The 21,552-nt window shown below is 54.3% G+C and overlaps 11 protein-coding genes across 11 annotated transcripts; 6 read left to right on the top strand and 5 right to left on the bottom strand.

The window, feature by feature from the left end:
• Positions 1-644: 644 nt before the first annotated feature.
• Positions 645-1,612, top strand: CCMA1212_003994 (uncharacterized protein; the record flags this gene model as incomplete). The annotated part of the gene is made up of 2 exons (XM_073701320.1): positions 645-648; positions 747-1,612. The coding sequence occupies 2 exons, from the start codon at positions 645-647 to the stop codon at positions 1,610-1,612; spliced, it is 870 nt and encodes a 289-aa protein (XP_073560374.1).
• A 435-nt stretch (positions 1,613-2,047) lies between these two features.
• On the top strand, positions 2,048-3,067 carry CCMA1212_003993 (Chitinase 2; the record flags this gene model as incomplete). The annotated part of the gene is made up of 1 exon (XM_073701319.1): positions 2,048-3,067. The coding sequence occupies one exon, from the start codon at positions 2,048-2,050 to the stop codon at positions 3,065-3,067; it is 1,020 nt and encodes a 339-aa protein (XP_073560372.1).
• Positions 3,068-3,397: 330 nt separating this feature from the next.
• CCMA1212_003992 (uncharacterized protein) lies at positions 3,398-4,591 on the bottom strand (the record flags this gene model as incomplete). The annotated part of the gene is made up of 1 exon (XM_073701318.1): positions 3,398-4,591. The coding sequence occupies one exon, from the start codon at positions 4,589-4,591 to the stop codon at positions 3,398-3,400; it is 1,194 nt and encodes a 397-aa protein (XP_073560392.1).
• A 138-nt stretch (positions 4,592-4,729) lies between these two features.
• CCMA1212_003991 (uncharacterized protein) lies at positions 4,730-4,972 on the bottom strand (the record flags this gene model as incomplete). Its single annotated transcript, XM_073701317.1, has 1 exon — positions 4,730-4,972. The coding sequence occupies one exon, from the start codon at positions 4,970-4,972 to the stop codon at positions 4,730-4,732; it is 243 nt and encodes an 80-aa protein (XP_073560393.1).
• Positions 4,973-6,416: 1,444 nt separating this feature from the next.
• On the top strand, positions 6,417-6,590 carry CCMA1212_003990 (uncharacterized protein; the record flags this gene model as incomplete). The annotated part of the gene is made up of 1 exon (XM_073701316.1): positions 6,417-6,590. One exon carries the CDS (start codon positions 6,417-6,419, stop codon positions 6,588-6,590), a length of 174 nt encoding a protein of 57 aa, XP_073560394.1.
• Positions 6,591-7,206: 616 nt separating this feature from the next.
• On the top strand, positions 7,207-7,794 carry CCMA1212_003989 (uncharacterized protein; the record flags this gene model as incomplete). Its single annotated transcript, XM_073701315.1, has 1 exon — positions 7,207-7,794. One exon carries the CDS (start codon positions 7,207-7,209, stop codon positions 7,792-7,794), a length of 588 nt encoding a protein of 195 aa, XP_073560827.1.
• Positions 7,795-7,941: 147 nt separating this feature from the next.
• CCMA1212_003988 (Nucleoside diphosphate kinase) lies at positions 7,942-9,584 on the bottom strand (the record flags this gene model as incomplete). The annotated part of the gene is made up of 8 exons (XM_073701314.1): positions 9,515-9,584; positions 8,756-9,138; positions 8,647-8,677; positions 8,540-8,583; positions 8,425-8,483; positions 8,321-8,365; positions 8,198-8,263; positions 7,942-8,141 (listed from the first exon to the last, which is right to left on the bottom strand). The coding sequence occupies exons 1-8, from the start codon at positions 9,569-9,571 to the stop codon at positions 7,942-7,944; spliced, it is 885 nt and encodes a 294-aa protein (XP_073560826.1). The 5' UTR covers positions 9,572-9,584.
• A 259-nt stretch (positions 9,585-9,843) lies between these two features.
• On the top strand, positions 9,844-12,798 carry CCMA1212_003987 (Glucosidase 2 subunit alpha; the record flags this gene model as incomplete). The annotated part of the gene is made up of 2 exons (XM_073701313.1): positions 9,844-9,928; positions 9,989-12,798. The coding sequence occupies 2 exons, from the start codon at positions 9,844-9,846 to the stop codon at positions 12,796-12,798; spliced, it is 2,895 nt and encodes a 964-aa protein (XP_073560831.1).
• Positions 12,799-14,326: 1,528 nt separating this feature from the next.
• CCMA1212_003986 (uncharacterized protein) lies at positions 14,327-14,766 on the bottom strand (the record flags this gene model as incomplete). Its single annotated transcript, XM_073701312.1, has 3 exons — positions 14,327-14,502; positions 14,564-14,698; positions 14,751-14,766. The coding sequence occupies 3 exons, from the start codon at positions 14,764-14,766 to the stop codon at positions 14,327-14,329; spliced, it is 327 nt and encodes a 108-aa protein (XP_073560830.1).
• A 2,082-nt stretch (positions 14,767-16,848) lies between these two features.
• On the bottom strand, positions 16,849-19,257 carry CCMA1212_003984 (uncharacterized protein; the record flags this gene model as incomplete). The annotated part of the gene is given in 4 exon segments (XM_073701311.1): positions 16,849-16,926; positions 17,006-18,631; positions 18,702-19,238; positions 19,249-19,257. The coding sequence occupies 4 exon segments, from the start codon at positions 19,255-19,257 to the stop codon at positions 16,849-16,851; spliced, it is 2,250 nt and encodes a 749-aa protein (XP_073560422.1).
• Positions 19,258-19,978: 721 nt separating this feature from the next.
• Positions 19,979-21,345, top strand: CCMA1212_003983 (Riboflavin transporter MCH5; the record flags this gene model as incomplete). Its single annotated transcript, XM_073701310.1, has 2 exons — positions 19,979-20,317; positions 20,386-21,345. 2 exons carry the CDS (start codon positions 19,979-19,981, stop codon positions 21,343-21,345), a joined length of 1,299 nt encoding a protein of 432 aa, XP_073560421.1.
• Between the last annotated feature and the right edge of the window lie 207 nt (positions 21,346-21,552).

Raw genomic sequence — 21,552 nt, 5'->3', positions numbered from 1 at the left:
TAGATGCAGAATGTCGCTCAATGCTGGCATTGCTCATTTCAGCGATTACAGCTCCGGCATCCAAGCCAACTTGCCATCGCCAAGACTGGGTCGGGGCCTGGTAGAAGCGCCTTGGAACACGGAGGATAGCCAAATTCCGCGATCCAGACTATGCGTACGCAGATGCTAGATCGCGGCACACGTTAGATCTGGCAACTTCCGACTGTGGGCTCAGACGGCCCAGTTCGTTTCGTACGCTCGAGTCTAGAATGGCACTCTGCGATGGCGCAGCTGAGGCTACCATCAACGATGCACCTGCAGTCCCCTGCTGTTATCTTGAAGGAAGCACACGGCTGCAGGGATTTGAACCCATGGCTGATAGAGATGCTTGTGCGACGGTTGCTTGCCTACCCATGTTGTTTACACCCTAACCAAAGCTGGTCTGTGGCTGAAGCAAGTATAAATGCTCTTTTGACTCTCAGTCAATGACGCTCTGCATCTGGGGAATATGCCTTAGTTACTAGTACTCTCTTAACCTGAAGTGAGTATTCCTAGTGTCATGGAGAAGTGAAAGACCCGTTTTTGTCGAATATCATTTCTTGTATCTGTTCCTACCACCACGCCTCTCCTGAGCCGTTGCAACACCAAACTTGTCTGGCGACACCATGAGTACAAACGAAAGGCCTTGCAAGTTCCTTCAGCGTTCCAGTGTCATTCAAATCATTCAAATCCAACTCTACCTGGACTAAGGCATCTAACAATCCCAGCCGGCGGCTACATCGACCCCAACTTCCCAAACCCCAACGGCAAATCAGATGTCCCCATCATCATCTACGGTTACACGCCGTCATTCGCCCTCGCCGTGTTTGCAGCCGTCTGGTTCACGCTCATGCTAGCAATCCATCTTGCTCAGGCCATTCGATACAGAAGCTGGTGGTTTCTTCCCTTTTCCGTCGGCCTCGCCTTCGAAATCGTCGGGTACATTGCACGCTCGCTGTCAGCGAAGAAGGATCCCTATAACCTGAACTACTTCATCATCAACTACTTCTTCATCGTCACCGCGCCCGTCTTCCTCGCCGCTGGGATATACACAATCTTGTCGGCCCTCATCTCGCGACTAGGGCCCAAGCATTCTGTCCTCTCACCCAAGTTCATCTTATGGTTCTTCATCCTATCGGACGTCATCTCCACAATCACCCAAGTCGCCGGCGCAGCTCTCATCGGCACCCAAGAATCCAAGCGCAAGGACCCGACTTTCGCCAACGACATTCTTCTGGGCGGTCTCTCCTACCAAGTCTTCTCCATTGGCGTCTTCATTGCCGTGGCTGGAAGTTTCTTGGTGCGTGCCAGACGGGCGCTTCGGCAGCGTGGCCTCACTGCCTTTGCTATTGTCTTTTCCGTTGCCACGATTTTGGTATATCTGCGAACAGTCTTTCGGCTTGCAGAAACGTCTCAGGGCCTGAATGGGTCTATACAGACGAATGAGATTTACTTTGCTTGTTTGGAGTTTGCACCAGTCGCGGCGGCGGCGCTGCTCGTTGCTGGATGGCACCCTGGGAGATGCCTGGGCAGCACTGTTAGGGAGACTGAAGCGATCAATGAAGGAGCGCATAGTGGTTGGTACAAGGCTTGAAATAGGAAGACGGACTGAAGAGGCAATTCCTGTTTCCCTTTCCTCCCATGTAAAGTCTTCGGTTTACCTTGCAAACAAACAGAGGTGGCGGTTCTTCAATCAGTCTGAGCAATCATGTGAGCGGTAGCTCGAGTCTCTGAAGACTGCTTGTGCTCAACTTGGTGTGTGTGATAGATAGACATTGGGCTTGGTAGATTCATCTTAAAGACATGAATATGCATCATTTTCCCAAGAATGCTTCTTTGAATGTCTAAGGTAAGGTATGTGACATTAGCCGCACGCACGTACACCGTTGATAGCGGGGTCCTGCCACCCCACCACCTCCAACCACCAACTCATCTCATCTCAGTTACAACTCACCTCTTCTCACCTCCATCATCCAACATCCTTCTACTCGCACATCTCTCTCTCTCACACTCAGACTCAAAACCCCCCATGCCTCCAATACCACAGACAGCAACCCCCCTCCCCCGCATCATAACCTACTACCAAACCCACCATGACCCCGCCGGCAAGCACATCTCCCTCCTCCCGCTCATCACCCAGCCCGGCATCTCCCTAACCCACGTCATCCTCGCCGCCATCCACCTCAACGACGACCCTCACCACATCACCCTCAACGACCACCCGCCTCACCACCCGCGCTTCGACCCCCTCTGGGCCGAGCTCCGCATCCTCCAGGCCTCCGGCGTCAAGGTCCTCGCCATGCTCGGCGGCGCCGCAAAGGGCTCCTACGCCCGCCTCGACGCCTCCGACGACCAGTTCGAGAGGTACTACCGCCCCCTGCGCGACGTCATCCGCGCCCGCGGCCTCGATGGCCTGGATCTGGATGTCGAGGAGGAAATGTCGCTCGGCGGCGTCGTCAAGCTGGTTGATCGCCTGAGAAGCGACTTCGGCAAGGACTTCCTCATCACCCTCGCCCCCGTCGCCGCCGCCCTGCTCGACCACAGGAGCAACCTCAGCGGCTTCGACTACGAGGCCCTGGAAGTCATGCGCGGCCACGAGATAGCGTGGTACAATGCTCAGTTCTACTGTGGCTGGGGCGATATGAATAACCCCATCATGTACGAAATGATCATCCGCAAGGGCTGGCCCATCGAAAAGGTCGTCGTTGGGCTTGTGACGAATCCGGCCAACGGCAGCGGCTTCGTCGCCTGGGAGTTTCTCTCGGCCGTCCTGACCTTGCTCCGAGGCCGTCATGAGCGGTTCGGAGGGGTTATGGGGTGGGAGTACTTCAATAGTCTTCCTGGCGGGCACGAGAGGCCTTGGGAATGGGCGAGGCAGATGACGTCCGTCTTGAGAAATGATGTTTCTCTACCTAGCAGCCAGCCCCCGCCGATTAACGAGTCGACAAAACCTGTGCTAGAGGTAGAGGCCGATCCTGATGCTCCCAGCGACAAGCCAGTTCAAGTCCCCAGCCAGTTCGACTACTATTCAGATGGCTCAGATGCATGAAGCAGCCAATAGAGCGACTAATCCACATGGCTTTTATTCATAGAGTAAGACGCACATACACGTGCATTCAAGAGGCGGGCAAAGAGCACATATCTGTAATCGCGTTACGTTTCAGTCGGTGCCCGCAGAAACAGGGCAGATGGTCAAAAATGAGGTTGTATTTGAGCAGCATAAATACAGCTATAGCATGGAGCAAGTAGTGTAAAGACGAGTCTTCGTCCCCCTCAACAACGGATAGATAATGACAGCAGGTGAAGCCACTTCACTCTGTCGATACATACAGATGCCGAAAGCTACAAAAAGAAGATGAAGCCAAGCGGGGCGTGCTTGTTAGTTGCAGGCCATCCAGGGACTGCACTGGGCTTCGATGGTGAAGTTGTTGTACACCGGGTAACTGCCCTGGACGGCGGCGATGATTGGGTCGAAAAAGTCCGAGTTGAAGCGGGCAGTTTCGCAGGCCGAGCATGGGCCGCTGAGAAAGCCATCGTACTTGGTACTGTATGACAGATAGCCGACGACATTTCGAGTTGACGCATCTGTGGCTCTGACGGTGAAAGCCTCGGGCATCACCACCCAGCTTGGAGCAGTGACGTTGGTCCCGGTCCCGTTGATTCCAGGGATGACGGGGTTCTGGTTGAACCACAGACTCTTGAGGCCGACGTCACGGAGGGCCTTGATGAGCAGGAGTGTCATGTGGGTGTCCTCGTCGACCTTGACTCCTGCACATTCAACGTTGATGGTGTAGCCCTGTCCCTTGATAGGACCGCCGACACAGTTGCCAGTAGTCTGATCCCAAACAAAGTTGTTGATGAATGCTCCCCACGTGCTTTGCCAATTGATGAAACGAGGGCTGACGGTGGCATAGACAGCGAGCTGGCCAGTATGGGGACGGGAAGTTGGCACAGGTTGGCCACCCTTGCTCGGGGTAGAAGTAGCAGTGGTCGGCGGCTGAGAGAAGAACGTAGTGGAAGGGGCCGCAGGGGATGTGCTCAATGTTGAAGTCTGCGAGCCCATATCCTCAGGGCGAGGAGGCGGGTGGTTATCTCTGTTGCAAACAAATGCACTCCAGCAGATGGCGTCGTGATTGACAGTTTTGTTGATGGCGGCGCTGACGGGGCGACCACGGTAAGCCCAGCAGTTGAGAATCTGGCCGCTGTCCTTGGTAGTGACGGCACTTCCGGCCTTGAAGCCGTCGGGGGTACCATCCTCGATGTACGCAGTCCAGACGTCGCCGTTGGGCATAGTAGCAGTCGCACCAGAGGGAACCCAGGGATACCAGCCTTCTTTGAAAGGGATCTCAACAGCCATATCTGGAGCGTCAGGATACTTGTAGGCGGAACTGGGCCAAACGATGTCCTGGTACCAGTTCATCTGGCGCGAGGTTGACCAATCAGGCTGGTCAGGGTTGTCTCCGATTCCACAGTCGCAGAGGATGAGGTCCTCGTTGCGGAACCGCTGGGCATTGACGGCTTTGAGAAGGCCAATGGAGCTGACAAGGCCGGCAGCGAGCCTGAAGATGGCCATTTTTCGATGAAAGCGTCAGGCAGGTGAGTGGTATATGAAACCGGCAACGAATGGAGATAATCAAGTTGAAGCGACTGGGCCAGCTCGAGAACTGCTGCAGATGGGATCAAGGGAGTGAGTGGGAGGTTTGGAGAGAGATCAGGAGAGCCGAGGGATGAGAAATGAAGAGATGGAGGCTCCGTGGCCATCTGCTGGCTGCAAGCTCAGAAACTCTGTTTCACCGCCATGATCGTCCTGTTGGGACTCTGTTGAGGAAGCATCGCCGGCCATTGCGGCAAGAGAGGCGCTGGAGTGAGGAGAAGGAGTCCCTTGAGGCGGTAAAACTGTGCCGGTGACGTCGAAGCTGAACTGGCAGGTGCTTGTCTGAGCAGGCGGAAGCATCTTGATGCCTTCCCAGATTGAAAATTCGCACGATGGAGGCGGTCACAGATGCGGCCAGACGAGGAAGGAGACAGCCTCTGCTGCCTCCCTCAGGAACGGCAGCTGGAGGGGAATTCACCCGCTCATGGTACATGTATCTTGTCGCCGTCACAAAGGAGATGTTGTCTTCAGATTGAGACGCTGATCAGACCAACCACCCGAAGTTATAGTTCTTCACAAATGGGAAAGGCCCACGCCTTCTGAGGGGCGACTCGGGATCGAGCCCGACGGAAGTTCGAAGGCTCAGCCTCTAACCGTAGGTAGTGAGTGTTGTTCTTGCCAGCCCTTGAGGTCAGACTGCTGCTGCTACTGGAAACGCGTCATGCCGTCAGTCGAGCTTGCGTGACAAGAGAGGCCATGTGGATGTGGTGGGCATTGAAAGTCGGCATGTGCTTTGCGTGCCTACCTATTCCACCAAAGCGACAATGGCTTTGATAGGGGGAAACGGTCTTGATTGGCAAGCTACGCTCCGGACCAAGTCCATGCTTCTATGGTGTCAGGTGAGAAGGCTTTGCTCAATGCCTCGAAGGATAAACCCCACGGCAGGGTATATGACCCGGTCAGGGATGAGACACTTCCATCGAAGCGGCCTCCGGGGCGGATGAGTGAATGCTGCATATGAGCTATGAGCACAGAACTGAGTGAGGCTTGACATCTTACATGAAGCGCGAACCACTGCGCCCCCCCTCTCGTTGCGATGAGGTAGCCAGCTGTTTCAATGCCGCGCGCCTAGGTCAGCGCCCGCCGTCTTCCTTTGCTGCCGTGGCATACCTTGCCTTGGGTAACGTCACTGGGCTTACCGAGCCTTCACCTAACGTCAACCAAGCATGACTTGCACCCTCGCACTAACTTCTCCGACCTGCATGAAGGCTTAGAGACACTGCGCGATATGTGTTTCAGCATCTCGAGGCGAGCTCATCATCATTGAACGGGATTTGCCGCGGTCTGCACCGTCAGCGGCATTGATTGGCCAAAAGCCTCCGCTAATGCGCCGGCATTTGCAGGGCGAATCAGTACAGAAGCGCCCAGGAGCCCCGGTATGTTTGTCGTTTCAGATCCGGATGGCGAACCACAAGTGAAGCTCGACATGTATGACTGAGGTGGGCAAACATTGGGGCAAACTGCAGAACCCAACCGGGCTCTTCAGGGGCGGCGCAGAAAGGGAGGGATGGTTTTTGATGCGTCGACGCTTGTCGTTGCGTTGTCTGGGCCTAATATCTATTTCTGATATGGTCCGTCCGGTCGGTATGGAGTAGAGGGCGTTGTATTTATACTCTGGCGTCCGTCACTCGATCAACTCCAGGAATCAAGCGACAGGTATCGCAACCACTGCTAAGATTTTTCACACGAAAATTCCCGTCTTTCGCCCAACCTCAACTATACCATACCATCACACGCAAACGACATGGCGCAAAGGCTCATTGCTTGTTATCAATGGATCAAGACCGCCGGCGGGAAAAGCACGAGCTTATACGCTAGGATCAGCAACAGAAGTGCACCATATAAGAAGATTGCGGGAGAGCCAAAGCTTGCCCAGAACCAAGATATGTTCAACGACAACGTCCCACTTCTCGAATGATGTCTGCCCGAAGCAGTTGAACGGTAAGTCAGTTGTAGCCTGCTATGATGTTCAGTGGGACTGACTTGGGGAAAAAAACAGACTTATACAGTCAACGAGCTATTACGACGTTACGAATACCACGAATCAAACGCATAGGGATAATATTGGAGTTTGTTGTCTTTCTGGTTTGGGCTCTCATATTCGGGTACATGTTTGGGAGCATTCAGGATGGGCTTGGTGGGCTTGGTGGGCTCGACATAGAGCTGATACCGCTGGACGGACACTCAGCAAAGCGACAAGAAGCGTTCTTCTTTTTTGGGGCATCATCAGGAAATATTGCGTGAAGGCTCACATCACGAATGAACTGAAAGCATATCTACCTTGCTCACTTCAAAAACGATAAACATCATTTGTCCTGGATAGAGCCCTGATCGAGCCACCTTGGGACGCTGTAGGACATCCATCCTCACAGTTGACCCCCGCTTACCTTGGGTTTTGTCCACCTGAAGCTTGGGTAACCATGGTTTAGTCAGCGCATAAACACACGTCGATACGAGCTGCCAGCACCCAAATCTTTTTCTCCAACAAGCCTGCATCTGCCGTTCATACCCCAAGTCTCCTCCCCTCAGACACCATGCCTCCCTCCCGCATCTTCTTCAATTGGCGCCCAATACTGCGGCCACGCCCTCATGCGCTTCACCTGCGCATGCCAGCCCGGCCCCAGTCAACAAAAGCCAGCATCATCTCGCGTCTCGACCGCCTGCCGTATCTGCGAAAGTACACGAACGGTCTCCGCGACGCCCCTGTTTCGCATGTCGTTTCGTTCATGATTCTACACGAGATCACGGCGATTGTGCCTCTGCTGGGCCTCTTTGCCCTGTTTCACTACACCACTTACTTGCCGATATCTTATGCAACGGAGCACTTTGGAGAATACGTCCGGGCGGGCGTCGAGAGGTTTGAGAGGTACTTTAAACGGAAGGGCTGGTTTGGCTTTGGGCAGGAGGGCAGCGGCACGTCTGCCCAGGACGGGCATGTGGAGGACGCTGTGCAGCGGTGGAAAAATGGAGAGCAAAAGTACAGGATTCTCGTCGAGGTCGCCTTGGCGTATGCCATCACAAAAGCCCTCCTGCCTCTTCGGATCATTGCCAGTGTCTGGGCTACACCGTGGTTCGCGAAGATACTCATTAGATTCAAGCCTTCACTGGCCCGGAAAACGTAGAAGCAAGCAAAGGAACCGAGTTCAGCATGCTCTTCTTTCTTTCTTTTGCTTTAAGATTTCATTTTCTTCTACCCTGATGCAAGTTATATAAAGGTACGAGGATTGCAGAGCTCTATAGCTGCTTCAGAGCTTAGTCGTAATGAACGCTTAGGCCTTCTCGTAGACCCAGTCGAACTGAGCAGACTTCCAGTTGACAGCCTCGCCATCCTTGAACCAGAGGGCAATCTCCTTCTTGGCGTTCTCGACAGAGTCGGAGCCGTGGCAGACGTTGCGGCCGACGTCGATGGCGTAGTCGCCGCGGATGGTGCCAGGGGCGGAGGCAAGGGGGTTGGTGGCACCGAGGATGGCTGGATGAGGGCATTAGCTACACGATCTGACGAGTGACATCGGCGAGGAAACATACTGCGGCCGGTCTTGACGGCATCACGGCCCTCCCAGATCATGGCGCAGATAGGGCCGGAGTTCATGTCTATGGGGAAAAGTTAGCTTGAGGTCTATGTTATTAACGCATTGATCAGATCCTTACACTCAATGAGGCCGTTGAAGAAGGGCTTGCCCTTGAGGTCGGCGTCTAGAAAAGGGTCAGCAAAAGATGATAGCCGCGGTATAAATCCGGATGGAGTGACGAACAGTGAGCCTCGAGGTGCTCCTTGCCGGGGGTGGTGAGCTTGATAGCAACGAGCTTGAAGCTATCCTCTTGTCAATCTCTATACATCGTATCGACGGTACGGCCGAAATCTCTTACCCTCGGCTCTCGAAGCGGGTGATGATGGGGCCGATCAGGCCACGCTGTAGAGGGAGTCAGAACTGGCGTTCTCGAAAAGGGAACAAGCAATCTCGAGTGAAGCTTACCTGGACACCATCGGGCTTGATGGCAATGAAGCTATCGAGTGCGTTAGACTATCGCAAAGAAAAATTCCATTGCGGCAATGGAGGGGTAAGATGGCGGGGTGTATCTCACGTCTGCTCGGTGGAAGCCATGGCGACTGGTTCTGGAGGGGTTGAAGAAGGGGGGGTATAAGAAACTGCTTGGACGGGCGGAAGATGCTGAGACGATTCACAACTCTGTTGGACCGGAGGAGGAGAGGAAGAAGGAAGAAGATTGTAAAAGGCGGCGAGAAGTAATAATAGTAGCGGGACGAGGAAAACTGGTGGGGGGAGGGTTACCGGAGTCCACCTCAGCAGCGGGTTGCTTCGCTGGTGCTGCTGTTGCTTTTGCTGCGGCCTCTCCTGAGTGGGCTTTTGGCTCGAAGCGGGGTCCTCGTGGCGGGGTTCAGGCATGGTGATTTGCTGGCTTTGGGCGCTGTGGACGGAGTTCGATTCGGGTGCAAAGCGAGCCTTTGGCTGGGAACCTTGAGAAGTGACAGCTGGCGGCTGTACAGTGCGGCGAGAGGCAGCTTTGTGTACCTAGAAGCGATGGGATTGTGTGAGTGACGATTTCAGCCTTTAGAAGAGCCGCATACTGATCGAGGATCTGGCAAAGACAGTGGTCCAAGAATAGGAATGTAGCTACTAAGTACGTTCAAGGCAAAAGCAAATGGTATCGGTAAGGCCAGGTCAGCACATCTACAGTAGATTGTTTGGTGGCTGATAGAGAGATGTCGCATCTCGGTGGCACAGTGTCGACAATAACCTCGTCTCGTACCGGTTACCTAGATACTGGGCCCATAAAGCGATATTCAATCGCATTGTTGAATCAAATGCACCTAAAGGGACTAACCCCTCCAAGCTTGGCGGTCGGGTCTGGTGCGGGAACGTGTTCTAAGTTGGGCGCCATGCCCGATCGAGAGCTGTCGAGGAGGTCGAAACGGACAGCTTACTTGTAACCGCACTCCACGTTTCCCTTCCCAAGCGGTGTCGGATACGCCTCTGGAAGGGATTCAATCACCAGCATCATCATCACATAGCCTCAGCGGGCTGTCAAGGCGAGGCTGCGGATTGCTGAACCTGCCTGAAACCTATGCGGCTTGTCATTGCCTGCATCTGAACTGCAATTCTTGCACCACGCTTGTTGATTTGTTTGTTTACCTACCCAACATCGCCCTCGTCATGAGGTCGACGATGGGGTCGTCCTGGAAGTGGACGGCACTCCTCAGCCTCTTCAGTGCCATTTTGTGCCTGATTGGGCCTGCCTGTACGAACAATTATAAAACTGCTGCCCTGGAAGCCTCTTGCTGACGATAAGTTCTTATAGTGGCTGTCAAGGAACACGAATTCAAAAAGTGCCACCAGGCTGGCTTTTGCAAGCGAAACCGTGCGTTAGCCGATCTTGCGGCTTCCCAGAGCTCGACCTGGGTGTCTCCCTATAAAGCTGTCCTCGATTCGCCCTCTTTGAAAGACGGGCAGATCCAAGGTGTCATCCTCAAAACGATCAATGCCGCCGGCGATACGGTCCGACTGCCAGTCATAATCTCATTCCTCGAATCGGGTGTTGCTCGCCTCACCATTGACGAAGAGAGGCGGCAAAACAAGGACATTGAGCTCAGGCACGGCAGCGCCGCAAGAAAGGAACGCTACAACGAGGCCGCGAACTGGTCCGTTGTTGGCGGTCTTGAGCCTGATCTGAAAGCCGAAATTGTCCACCAGGACGCCTCTCAAATCAATGTCAAATACGGTCCCGAATCCAACTTTGAGGCCGTCATCAGACTCTCGCCCTTCAGAATTGATTTCCGGAGAGATGGCGTCTCTCACATCGAGCTCAATGAACGTGGTCTGCTCAATGTTGAGCATTGGAGAGCAAAGGTTGAAAGGCCAGAGGGACAAGAGGACACCGAGGAGGACGAAAGCACTTGGTGGGATGAAACCTTCAACGGACATACCGACACCAAGCCTCGTGGTCCCGAAAGTGTGGCCCTGGACATTTCGTTCCATGGATACGAGCACGTCTATGGTATCCCCGAACACACTGGGCCTCTCTCTCTCAAGGAAACCCGAGGCGGAGAAGGCAACTATGCGGAGCCCTATCGCATGTACAATGCCGACGTGTTTGAGTATATTCTTGACAGTCCCATGACCCTCTATGGCTCTATCCCTTTCATGCAGGCTCACCGAAAGGATTCGTCCGTCGGTCTCTTGTGGCTCAATGCCGCCGATACGTGGGTTGATATCACCAAGGTCAAAGGCAGTAGTAACCCTCTGAGCCTGATCTCCGGTGCCCCCAAGAACACTCAAACCCACTGGATCTCCGAAAGCGGTATCATTGATCTTTTTGTCTTCCTGGGCCCCACGCCCCAGGACATCACGAAGAAATATGGCGAGCTGACGGGAACGACCGCTATGCCTCAGGAGTTTGCCCTCGGCTACCACCAGTGCCGATGGAATTACTTCTCTGAAGACGACGTCAAAGACGTGGACCGGAGGTTTGACAAGGCTCATATCCCGTACGACGTCATCTGGCTGGATATTGAGTACACTGACGAAGTCAAATACTTCACCTGGGACCCCCACTCGTTCACTGACCCCATCACAATGGGCAAACAGCTGGACAGCCACGGCAGAAAACTTGTGACGATCATTGATCCTCACATCAAGAGGGTGGACAACTATCCTATCAATGAACAGCTCCTGGCTCTTGATCTCGCCGTGCACGACAAGGACGGCAAGGCCTATGAAGGCTCGTGCTGGCCAGGCAATTCCAACTGGATCGACTGCTTCAACCCCAAGGCCCGTGAATGGTGGAAGGGTCTGTACAAGTACGACCAGTTCAAGGGAACAATGGAGAACACTTTTATCTGGAACGACATGAACGAACCCTCAGTCTTTGAGGGGCCAGAGACTACCATGCCCAAGGACAACCTCCACTGGGACAACTGGGAGCACCGAGATGTCCACAACCTGAACGGAATGACGTACCACCACTCTACCTTTGAAGCTCTTAAGAGCCGTAAGAAGGGCGAGTTCCGACGTCCGTTCGTGCTGACCCGAGCTTTCTTCTCCGGGTCCCAGCGCTTCGGTGCCATGTGGACCGGTGACAACCTGGCGGACTGGGGCCACCTGCAGACCTCCGTTACCATGCTCATCAACCAGGGTATCTCTGGATTCCCGTTCTCGGGAGCCGACGTCGCAGGGTTTTTCGGAGACCCTGAGAAGGACTTGCTTGCCCGTTGGTACCAGACGGCTGCGTTCTATCCATTCTTCCGCGCCCATGCTCACATTGACACCCGTCGACGTGAGCCATACCTGCTTGGCGAGCCCTACACTGGCATTGTCACTGCAGCGCTGCGACTGCGGTATTCTCTCTTGCCCGCGTGGTACACTGCCTTCTTCCACGCAAATCGGGATGGCAGCCCTATTCTTCGCCCAATGTTTTGGACGCATCCGTCTGCTGAAGGAGGCTTGGCGATTGATGACCAATTCTTCCTGGCATCAACCGGCTTGCTGGTCAAGCCCGTGGCAGAGAAAGACAAGTACAGCGCCGACATTTGGATTCCGGACGATGAGGTCTACTACGAATATGACACGTACAACGTGGCGAAGACCGAGCAGGGCAAGCACGTCACATTTGACACTCCAATTGACCGGATCCCCATCCTGATGCGAGGAGGACACATCATCCCACGCCGTGATATCCCCCGTCGCTCAAGCTCTCTCATGCGCTTCGACCCCTATACTCTCGTCGTCTCCGTCTCCAAGGATGGTCAGGCCGAAGGAGAGCTGTACGTCGATGATGGCGATAGCTACGAGTACCAAGATGGTCAATACATCCATCGCAAGTTCAGCCTGAAGGACGATGCCCTTTCTTCGGTCGATGCCGAAGGCCGGGATACCCGGAAGATTAAGCCCGGCAAGTGGCTCAAGGCCATGCAGAATGTCCACATTGACAAGATCATCATCGTTGGCGCTCCTGCTTCGTGGGACCGGGAAGCGGTGCAGATCGAATCAGACGGGAGCGCCTGGGCTGCCAAGGTGGTCTACCACGCCGCCGACAAGGACAGGGCTGCATTTGCAACCGTGACCCATGTGAAGGCCCGTGTTGGGGACGACTGGAACATCAAGCTGGCTTAGATGTGCAAGTCAGGGAGCTTTCTTGTTACTTAACGCTGTATAGACATGGATGGCCATTAGGTATAAGCTGTGATGGTGTTCTGCTGGGGGTAGCTTGATGTCTGAGCCAGTTTTTTGCATGTTGTACGTAGAATAGGTACCTAGGTAGGTAGGAAGCAGGTGAATACATGTATGAAAGCGTGCGTTGAGCGCAGTTGTACGAATATGGTCCTTGGTGGAACAGAGCTTCTTTATGTACCAGATTGCCCTCGATCAGTCAGATTATCTACCATGAAATCCAAATGATTACGCCTGCCAGAGGGCATGATAATTCCAGCTGACAGGTCGAAGAAGCCAACTTATAATAGGGTAGCAACTTGGTATTGATTCCGAGAGGCATCTCGACGTCATTCCACCCTCTTCTCTATTTCCACTCGAGCTTAAGAGTTTCCCGGAATATGAGTCCAATGGCCGAATAAGCTTAAATATTGAATTCACGGATAATATTATACTATAACTTGCCGCCTCGAGCTGTAGTCTCTTCGTCATAGAAACGATGATGCATGCATGAGGCCCGCCAGGATTGAGGCAAAGTACAAAACGCAGGTACCGAGCACTTCGGAACTTATGATAGTCCGCGAGCGCAACTTTCTGCCACAGCTCAGCGTTCCACAGACCATGGACATGGACCTACAACTGCATCTGCATTGGATCAGATCTCGGACGACATCATGCAATCTTTAAAGGCATCGCTCGTGTTGTTCTCGGCGACGATACTCGAGGCCAGGGGCGATGACAACACAGAAACGGCTGAGGCCTCCTTCGTCCAGTGCTATTCCCATTAGCGTCTCTCCAACAATGCCAGCCACCTAAGCTGCGGCGCCTGGCGCGACTACGGCCCAGAAAAGGCCAGCTTTCGACCATCCCAGGGCTCTCGACAGGACGCGGTGTGCCTCGCCTGTGCCTCCGCAGCGCTCCTCCGGATACACGGCAAGCTCGCAGGCCTGGCTCGGCCCACCTGCTGTGGCTCGGGTCGACGAACCCCGCTAAAGAATGCATGGAGAGACCCTTTCCCTGCTGCAGATGCTTGAGCGTTTCATCCACCAGCTGGTCCTGGCCCAGCTTTCTCCAGCAAGCAAGCTTTCTCAGCCACTCTGCATGCAGCGGCCGAGGAGCTAATCGGCAATCGTCTTCCGGCTAGCCAACCACCAGCGTCACCGGGCCCCAGGGGCTGATGAGATTGGTTTACAACGAAACTTGCATCACAATTCACGCAACTGACCAGGCACTCTCCATGGCCAGATACGTACCTCCACTGCAGCTGGAACACGGCTGACGAGCCCCTAGCTGGCCAGTTGCGAGACAGGTGCAGCAGATAGCATCATCCTGCCGACTCACGGACACACCAACGCTTACGAGTACGAGCTACATGGGAGAGCTTCATGGAGGGGTTCTCTCAACCCCGCAGCGAGACACGCGTCGATGCAAACGATTGGTTTCGAATTATACGTCGAGATGTTTTTTTTTATTTTATTCTATCTGACTGGATTTACCATCGGTCTCCGTACTGATTGTTGAGCTGCTCCTCGGCCTGCTCCTGGGCATGGCGCTTGGCCTTCTCGCGGTCGATGAAGTCAAGGCCCTTGGTCTCAACCTCGCGGTCGACGAAGAAACCAATGGCACCGGCGAGGATCTCCTTGGCCTTGGCGTGGTCGTCGGGGTGGCCTAAGCAGCTGGAGTCAGATTCTGAACCATGAGGCAGAGGTCGATGGAAAGCTCTTCTTACCCTCCTCGGCAATGTGGTTCTCGTAGGCCTTGGCAGCCTCATAAGCGGCAGCGCCGCCGATGAGCTCGTGAGACCACTCAGCCTCGTGGGGACGCTGGGTAACCTGCTCGTAGGCCTGAGCCTGCTGAGAGTCATCTGGCACATCTGTTAGACATGACATCATGGGCGTTTCCGGAGCTCAACATACCGTCGAACCAACCCATTGTGAATGAAGAGAAGTTGAGAGTGTTGTGAAGAGTGTTGTGTGTGGATGTGTGAAGGAGTGCTTGCTTGGAGGAAAGAAGAAGGGGAGAGTTTCGAGGGAGAGCAAAGGGCTATTTATAAGCTTGAAGCTCCCACACTCCTCAAGAGGGGTCAGAGGCCTCACGCGCTCAGGATACCCAATGATCTACGGGACAGCCACTTGCCCCTTGGCCACGCATACAGCTACTCGTACACCCCTCCGAGGCTACTGGGTTGAGGTTCTGGCAAGTTTCAATGGCGTAGCAGCGTGGATCAAGGGGCGTGGGCGAGCTCCATGCGTGGACACGCTGACGCCCTCGAGCTCCCGCACGTCTTTGATGATCCGGACTCGCAACAGCTGCAGAGCTATGATAACGCGATTGGTGGCTCTCAGCACACACGTAGTGTGGCAAACGGGGTCCAAGGGTCTCCACGCAAGAGAGCAGCCCAGCTGGACACAGTTGCATGGCAAGCATCCCCTAATCGTGGAGTAGCTCGGCACCTTTGTGGCCCATGCCATGGTTCACCGGCCGTGAGGCCACCCGTCCTTTGTTCCCCCTGATTTCGACATTGCCAACGTCATATCCTCTCAAAGTGGCGCATGGGAAGGACGGAGTTGGAGGGGGGGGCAGAGGCGCCATCGTTTCTCATTTCCTGACGAATGGCCATTGACTTAAGGGGGTGTTGTCCGTGGCTCATATTATGCTGCGAATCCCTGAGCAGCTCAATGTGGCATGACTTCAGTTGCATAAGAACAGAAGCGGGCATGCGAATGCTACGGAACCAATGATGCCAGACTGGCTTTGCTGCTGGGTCGGAGCTATGGCTGGTCAAGCTTTTTGGAGGCTTTTCCCGAGCACCCCGCCATTGCGCCTCCCCCACCATCCTGTTCCGCGGGATCCTTGTCCGTGAAGGGACCCTGAGGGACGAGGAACATAGCGAGTGTTTGTGTACGAAAGCACTCAGGCTCTCCGTTCTCCCAATGCTTTCCTGCAACGATCCCGCACGTCAGCATCGAGGTATGTACGACAACCAATTCGAGCCGTACTGCCCCCGACGAATGTCCAATCCTCTAGTAAAGCTCTGTTGGGCTGCCTTGATTGCATTTACAATTGCACACTCTGATTCCATGTCTCCAGCCCCCTCCCGAACCCTCCAAGAATTTCGGTAAGCAAAGTGTGCCTCATACCTCTTCCGCAAATTGCTACCTGTACAAGCAGGACCCGGGGACTCATGATTCGGCATGTCCACCGCAATTCGGTCACTCATCAACCCCGTGCCAAAACCGAGTGGACACACGAAGTATATTCACGAGTTTCCGCGATAGGGGGCATAAACTGGATCGAGACAAGTCCATGCCGGACGACAGTCCCGACTTGCTAGCACCATTGAGCTATCAATCTCTAGATTGAATGGATCTGAAGCGGTGAGCTGTTGTCTGCCTCTTTCGAAGTAACGCCGTGCTCTATTACTTCACTTGATCCAGATGGACTGTTGTCTGACACACATGGTAAAAAGAGCTGAGCTGCTCTTCTGCAAACTGGTGAAAGCCGTGTGTATGAGCGATTCATAGCTAGGACAGTTGCTTATCTCAGCAGTTGGATGGTCCGCAAGACGCCTGTGTGGTTTACTTGTCCTGACGGACCCCAGGTTCTCTGAGTCCAGAGGACGAAAAGACGGGAATAAAGGGAGAAGAGAACAAGATCCATGGCATGAAAAAAAGACAGGAGAAGGAAAAAGAATAAGCGAACAGGGAAAAAGGGAAAAAAAGAAAAACAACTGGACGAACGGGGAATCGAACCCCGGACCTTTCCCAGGCTGCAAGATGCTAAGGGAAAATTATACCACTAAACCATCCGCCCATTTGTGTTGTTGATGGCTTTCGTCGCAGAATGCTACATACGGCTTGCGCAATCAGGAGAAAATGGAAGCCCTCGTGCATAGGCATCTTTGTCTAGGAGGTATGACTGGTTTATGTACAATGACTGGTATTTTCATGAGAGGTGAGATTTAAATTATTCGCGACAAGACATTTATGGGTTACAGTGTTTGTGAACAGGCGTTTACCGGATGCTTTCGCTAAACATCCAGTTCATGGGCTCTACCATGCCAGCGTTGTACGCAAACAGAGCGTCCGAGACCTGTGAAGCAATTCGCAAAAGCCGAGATTAGCCACAACATCAGGAAAACGCAACAAGTGAAGGCCACATCAGAACTCACCAAGAAATCCCAATCGGGGCTCTGTGGCCGTATCCCAACCATGTCCATCTCCTCCCTAGCATCCACTGCTGGATCCTGACCCTGACCAGCCTTCTCTTCCAATATCTCAAGGCACTTCTCCACCGACTCTTCCGCGGCTTTAAGAAACAAAGGGGGCAGTTCCTGGGGATCGAGGCCGCGCATGAGGCCTTGTACGTGAGCGAGGATGACGGAGCTGACGAGGTAGCCCTTGACGTTCGTCTCGCCCACTTCGATGGAGCGGAGGCACCATTCCCTGGCCTCGTGAATGACGGACATGAGATCTGCTCGGAAAGGCGACGGTACGAGCCCTTGTTCTTCCCTGAGCTGGTTATCCAGTTCAGCGGAGATGAGCAGGCTCGCTTGCAACGAGGCGGTCCTGAAGAAGCCCGGCCCGCAGCAGGCCAGTCGCGAGAGCGGATCGCCATCGAGAAACGCGGATGAGTCTTCGCGGCGGTGATGCGGCGCCATGATGGCCGAGGAAGGGTAGACGGCGGACCAGGTCTTGAGGGCGGCTTCGATGGCGAGCTTGCGGGAGACTGCGTACTTGGTTTGGCGGAGGGCGGGGATGAGGTACGGCGTGTGGAGGGCGGAGATGTATCGCTGCATGGTGAAGTCCACGATGCGCAGGGCGAGCGCGGAGGGGCTGGATGATGGTTGGCCGGGCTGGGACTTGAACTTCGTGAGGGTTTGGCAGATGGATTTGTAGGCTGAGCGGAGTTCGGCGTCGAGTTCGAGGGTTCGTTCGTAGGTGCCGCATGAGGTGAGGTCGTTGAGGAACCGGAGGACGGTGAGTCGGGCGGAGAAGGTTCGTCGGAAGGCGATTGCGACGGACATGTTGGTGTATTCGTTCTCCGGCTTTTGTACGGCACCTTCATCCATGAGCTGCTCGTCGTCGAAGTTTCCTGGAGGCTCCGTGTCAAAGTCTTCGAGGGAAATGAGCGGAGGGCCTCCTGACGTCAAGCTCATTCTCAGGAGAATATCAATGATTGTGTTCCAGAGCCTCCGATGCATCTCGGTTGCAAAGAGGGATCGCTTGGGTAGGTGATGCGGGTCGCGATGCAGGCCCATGTGCATGGCTCTCCTGACCAGCTCGCCCGCAGATACCCAGACCGAGTCGCCACCGACACCGACGTGCTCCCGAGCAAGCATCAGTAAGATCTGTGTCTGAATGAATTGGATGCCCAGCCGAGCCTTGAACTCGGGCTCTGCTGCCCACGTCTGCGCCTCGTACACCCACCGGATGGCCAAGGGCCGCAAGGAGAACTCATCGTCATACGACATTGCGCCCATGGCCAGCACTAGCTTGACGAGGACGATGAATGCCATGTCTGGATAGGCTCCTGGCTCCCATAGCTCTTCGTAGTCTCTTTTGAAGGAAGGTACGTGCAGGATTCTATAGACGCTCTCTGTTGTCTCGAGGTAGCAGTCAATGAGCTTGTCGCATACCTCCTTTTCGGGCAGCTCTCTTGTTGGGATGGTTGGCCAGGCGGGAGTCCGATTGGCTTTGATGATCCTTCCCAGGGACTTGCACTTGAGGAGCAGCGGGTAGACGTTGGATTTGGTTTCCAGATTGTGTATCTCATTCATCACAAACATGCCTTTGAACTAAAAGTGAGGTCAGCGGTGTTCCAGCCTACACTGATTCGAGGCTCTGGGAGTGAGTTGATATACTTACCATCTGAAAGACATTGATCCAATGAGTCTGTCCAAAGAACCGCTTCTTATGCGTGACACACCGTATCAGACTGGGACTCGCCGAGTCCACCGGATTGTTCTCACGATGAAAATGAATAGCTCCTCCCGTGATGTGAGATGCCTTGGCGAGAAAATCCGAATCGGGACTTGCGTCGGTAGACCTTGGTGGAGGCTCTGCCGCGACCTGGGTTGGATTCCGACTTGAAGGGCCAGCGTTGCTCGCTCCAGAAACGCTCACATTGGCAGTAGAGTCATCCTGGCTTTTCGGCGTCAATGGGCTTATGAAATTCCTGGATGATGGATTTGAACTGGCGCTTCCTGCTTTCAGCGCGTCATTCGGACTGGAACTCTGCGCCTGAGATTGAGCCTGGGAGTCAAGAAAGAAGACGCCGACTTGGCTTTGCGTGGGCGACGGTCCCGGCTGATCCGCCAGGTGATGGTTCTCATAGACGCAGGTCTCGGTTTTGGAGCGGATGCAGTTGCTGCAGGGCCGTTCCCGGTTGCACCTCAGCTTGCGCTTCCGACACAGAGCGCATGATCTTTCTCACTCGTTAGATGAGAAGACGGTTCAGATAGAGATGAGAAGGCTGGCTCACATGGCTGGTCTGCGTCTTCGTCGCTCTCCTCGGACGACCAGCGTCTTGGGTGGCTGATTCATTGTAGAGCCTTGGACGTCGTTTTCGTTTACAAGTGACAGATTCCGACTTCGGTAATGCCCAATCCCCATCAAGGGCACGACAAGAAGCTGTGCGTGAATGAAGTTGAAAGCTCGGAGTGACGTCTCGTCGTCTTCATAGTCGTTCGGGATTTTCCTAATAGGGCCTTAAATCCGATCCGGAGCGGGCTTTTGATTGATAAGTCCAGCGGCTTATCAATCGCTCGGACTTGTTGCGTACCTTGTTCTCCGTCTTTCCCAATCGGGCAAAAATCCGACTTACACGAGAAGCACGACTTCACATTGCGAGGCCACGCGAAACCTTTTCCAGCGGCACCGTGAGATCCTTCTCCGAGATGCGAACTGAGGGGTCTAATTTCTCTGGTCACGGATTGAGGCCGAGTGGATTTTGTCGGGGACTTGAAAGTGGATTCTCAAGAGATTCTGTCTCTTATAAAGATGAGTGTTCTCCGACTTATCAGTCGCACTCGAATTATCAATCGCATCCTCCTGGAGGACAACCAGACGGGCATCTATCAAGTAGCCACCCCAGCATTCGGCGTTACAAGTAATCAAGTCTTTGAGCCACTCGCTCTCCAGCCATGTCACCCACTCCGTCAGATCCATCAGAACAGAGCAAATCTCTGTCCAAAGAAGAGCAAGCCGGCTCTGACCAAGGACGGTCCTTGTCCGAGACCGAGCTGGAACCGGCACCTGACGGCGGCCTCAGGGCATGGCTCGTGGCCCTTGGGGCTGGCTCCATCTTCTTCTGCTGCCTGGGCTTCTCCAACTCCTTTGGTACTTTTACGGAGTACTACCTGAGCCACCAGCTCAGCGCCCATTCTCCGGATGATGTCGCCTGGATAGGCTCCCTCTCTGCGTTCCTGCAGTTCTTCGTGGGCATGGTCGGAGGTCCTCTATTCGATCGCTACGGCTCAATGGTACGCATCTCTCTCCTCAACCATAAACGTAACGTCTAGACTCTTCCCATAGCTAACCGTGCAGTCAGGTCATCTACCCAGCCGCCGTCCTCTACCTCTTCGCCGTCATGATCCTCAGCCTCTGCAAAGCATACTGGCAAATCATGCTCGTCCAGGGCGTCCTCATGGGCTTCGCCATGGCCTTCCTCCAGTTCCCCGCCATGGCCAGCGTCTCCCAGTACTTTGACAAGAAGCGCGCCGCCGCCCTCGGCGTCGCCATCTCGGGCTCCTCCATCGGCGGCATCGTCATGCCCATTGCCGTGTCCAAGATGCTCAACAGCACGTCTCTCGGCTTCGGCTGGACGGTCCGCATCATTGGCTTCCTCATGCTGCCGTTCATGGCCTTCTCCTTGGTCGTCGTTAGGCCGCGTCTGCCGCCGCGGACGACGAGCTTTTGGATTGCTTCGGCGTTTCGGGACGCGAGATATGACTTTCTCATTCTTTCGAGCTTCTTCGTCTTCATCGGAATGTTCATGCCAGTCATCTTCCTTCCGACATATGCCGTGGGGAGAGGCATGGGTGCGACGCTTGCGGGATACTTGCCCGCCATTCTCAACGCCGCGTCGACATTTGGCCGTATCATCCCTGGCGTGCTCGCAGACAAATACGGCAGACTGAACATTTACGCCCTTGGATCCGTCATCACCAGCGTCGTCATCTTCTGCATGAACTCGACCACGTCCAACGCGGCGATCATCGTCTATGCCGCCGTCTTTGGGTTCGCCTCGGGCACAATCGTATCCGGAGCAGCGGTGTCCATCACGGGCTGCAGCCCTGACCCACGCGACATCGGCACTTACACTGGCATGGGGCTGGCTTTGGGAGCTCTCGGAGCTCTGATCGGGCCACCTATCGATGGTGCTTTCGTGAAGCATTATGCTGGATTCTTCGAGGCCACCATGTTCAGTGGTGCCATGTGCTTGTTTGGCGGCTTTATAATCCTCCTGGCCAAGATTGTGAGCCCTCAGGGTCTGTTCAGCAGATCGTGAAGAGGTTGCACTATTTTGCCAACATGTATAAAAGTGATAGAAGGGTAATGGGTGCATATAGAACTAGAACACATCTCTCAGCTCAATCATATTGGAAGAAAATCAACACCATGCGGATCCGGTGGCTTGGAAAGGGTTCATGGCAGTAATTCAAGTTGTAGTATCAATAACAATAACAGTAACGCTAAAATTGTGACATTGTTCACT

This window comes from Trichoderma ghanense, assembly GCF_004382785.1.
Source record: "Trichoderma ghanense strain CCMA-1212 chromosome Unknown scaffold_3, whole genome shotgun sequence".
NCBI lineage: Eukaryota > Fungi > Ascomycota > Sordariomycetes > Hypocreales > Hypocreaceae > Trichoderma > Trichoderma ghanense.
The sequence above is the reverse complement of the archived record's forward strand: the minus strand, read 5'-3'. Positions and strand labels throughout refer to the sequence as shown.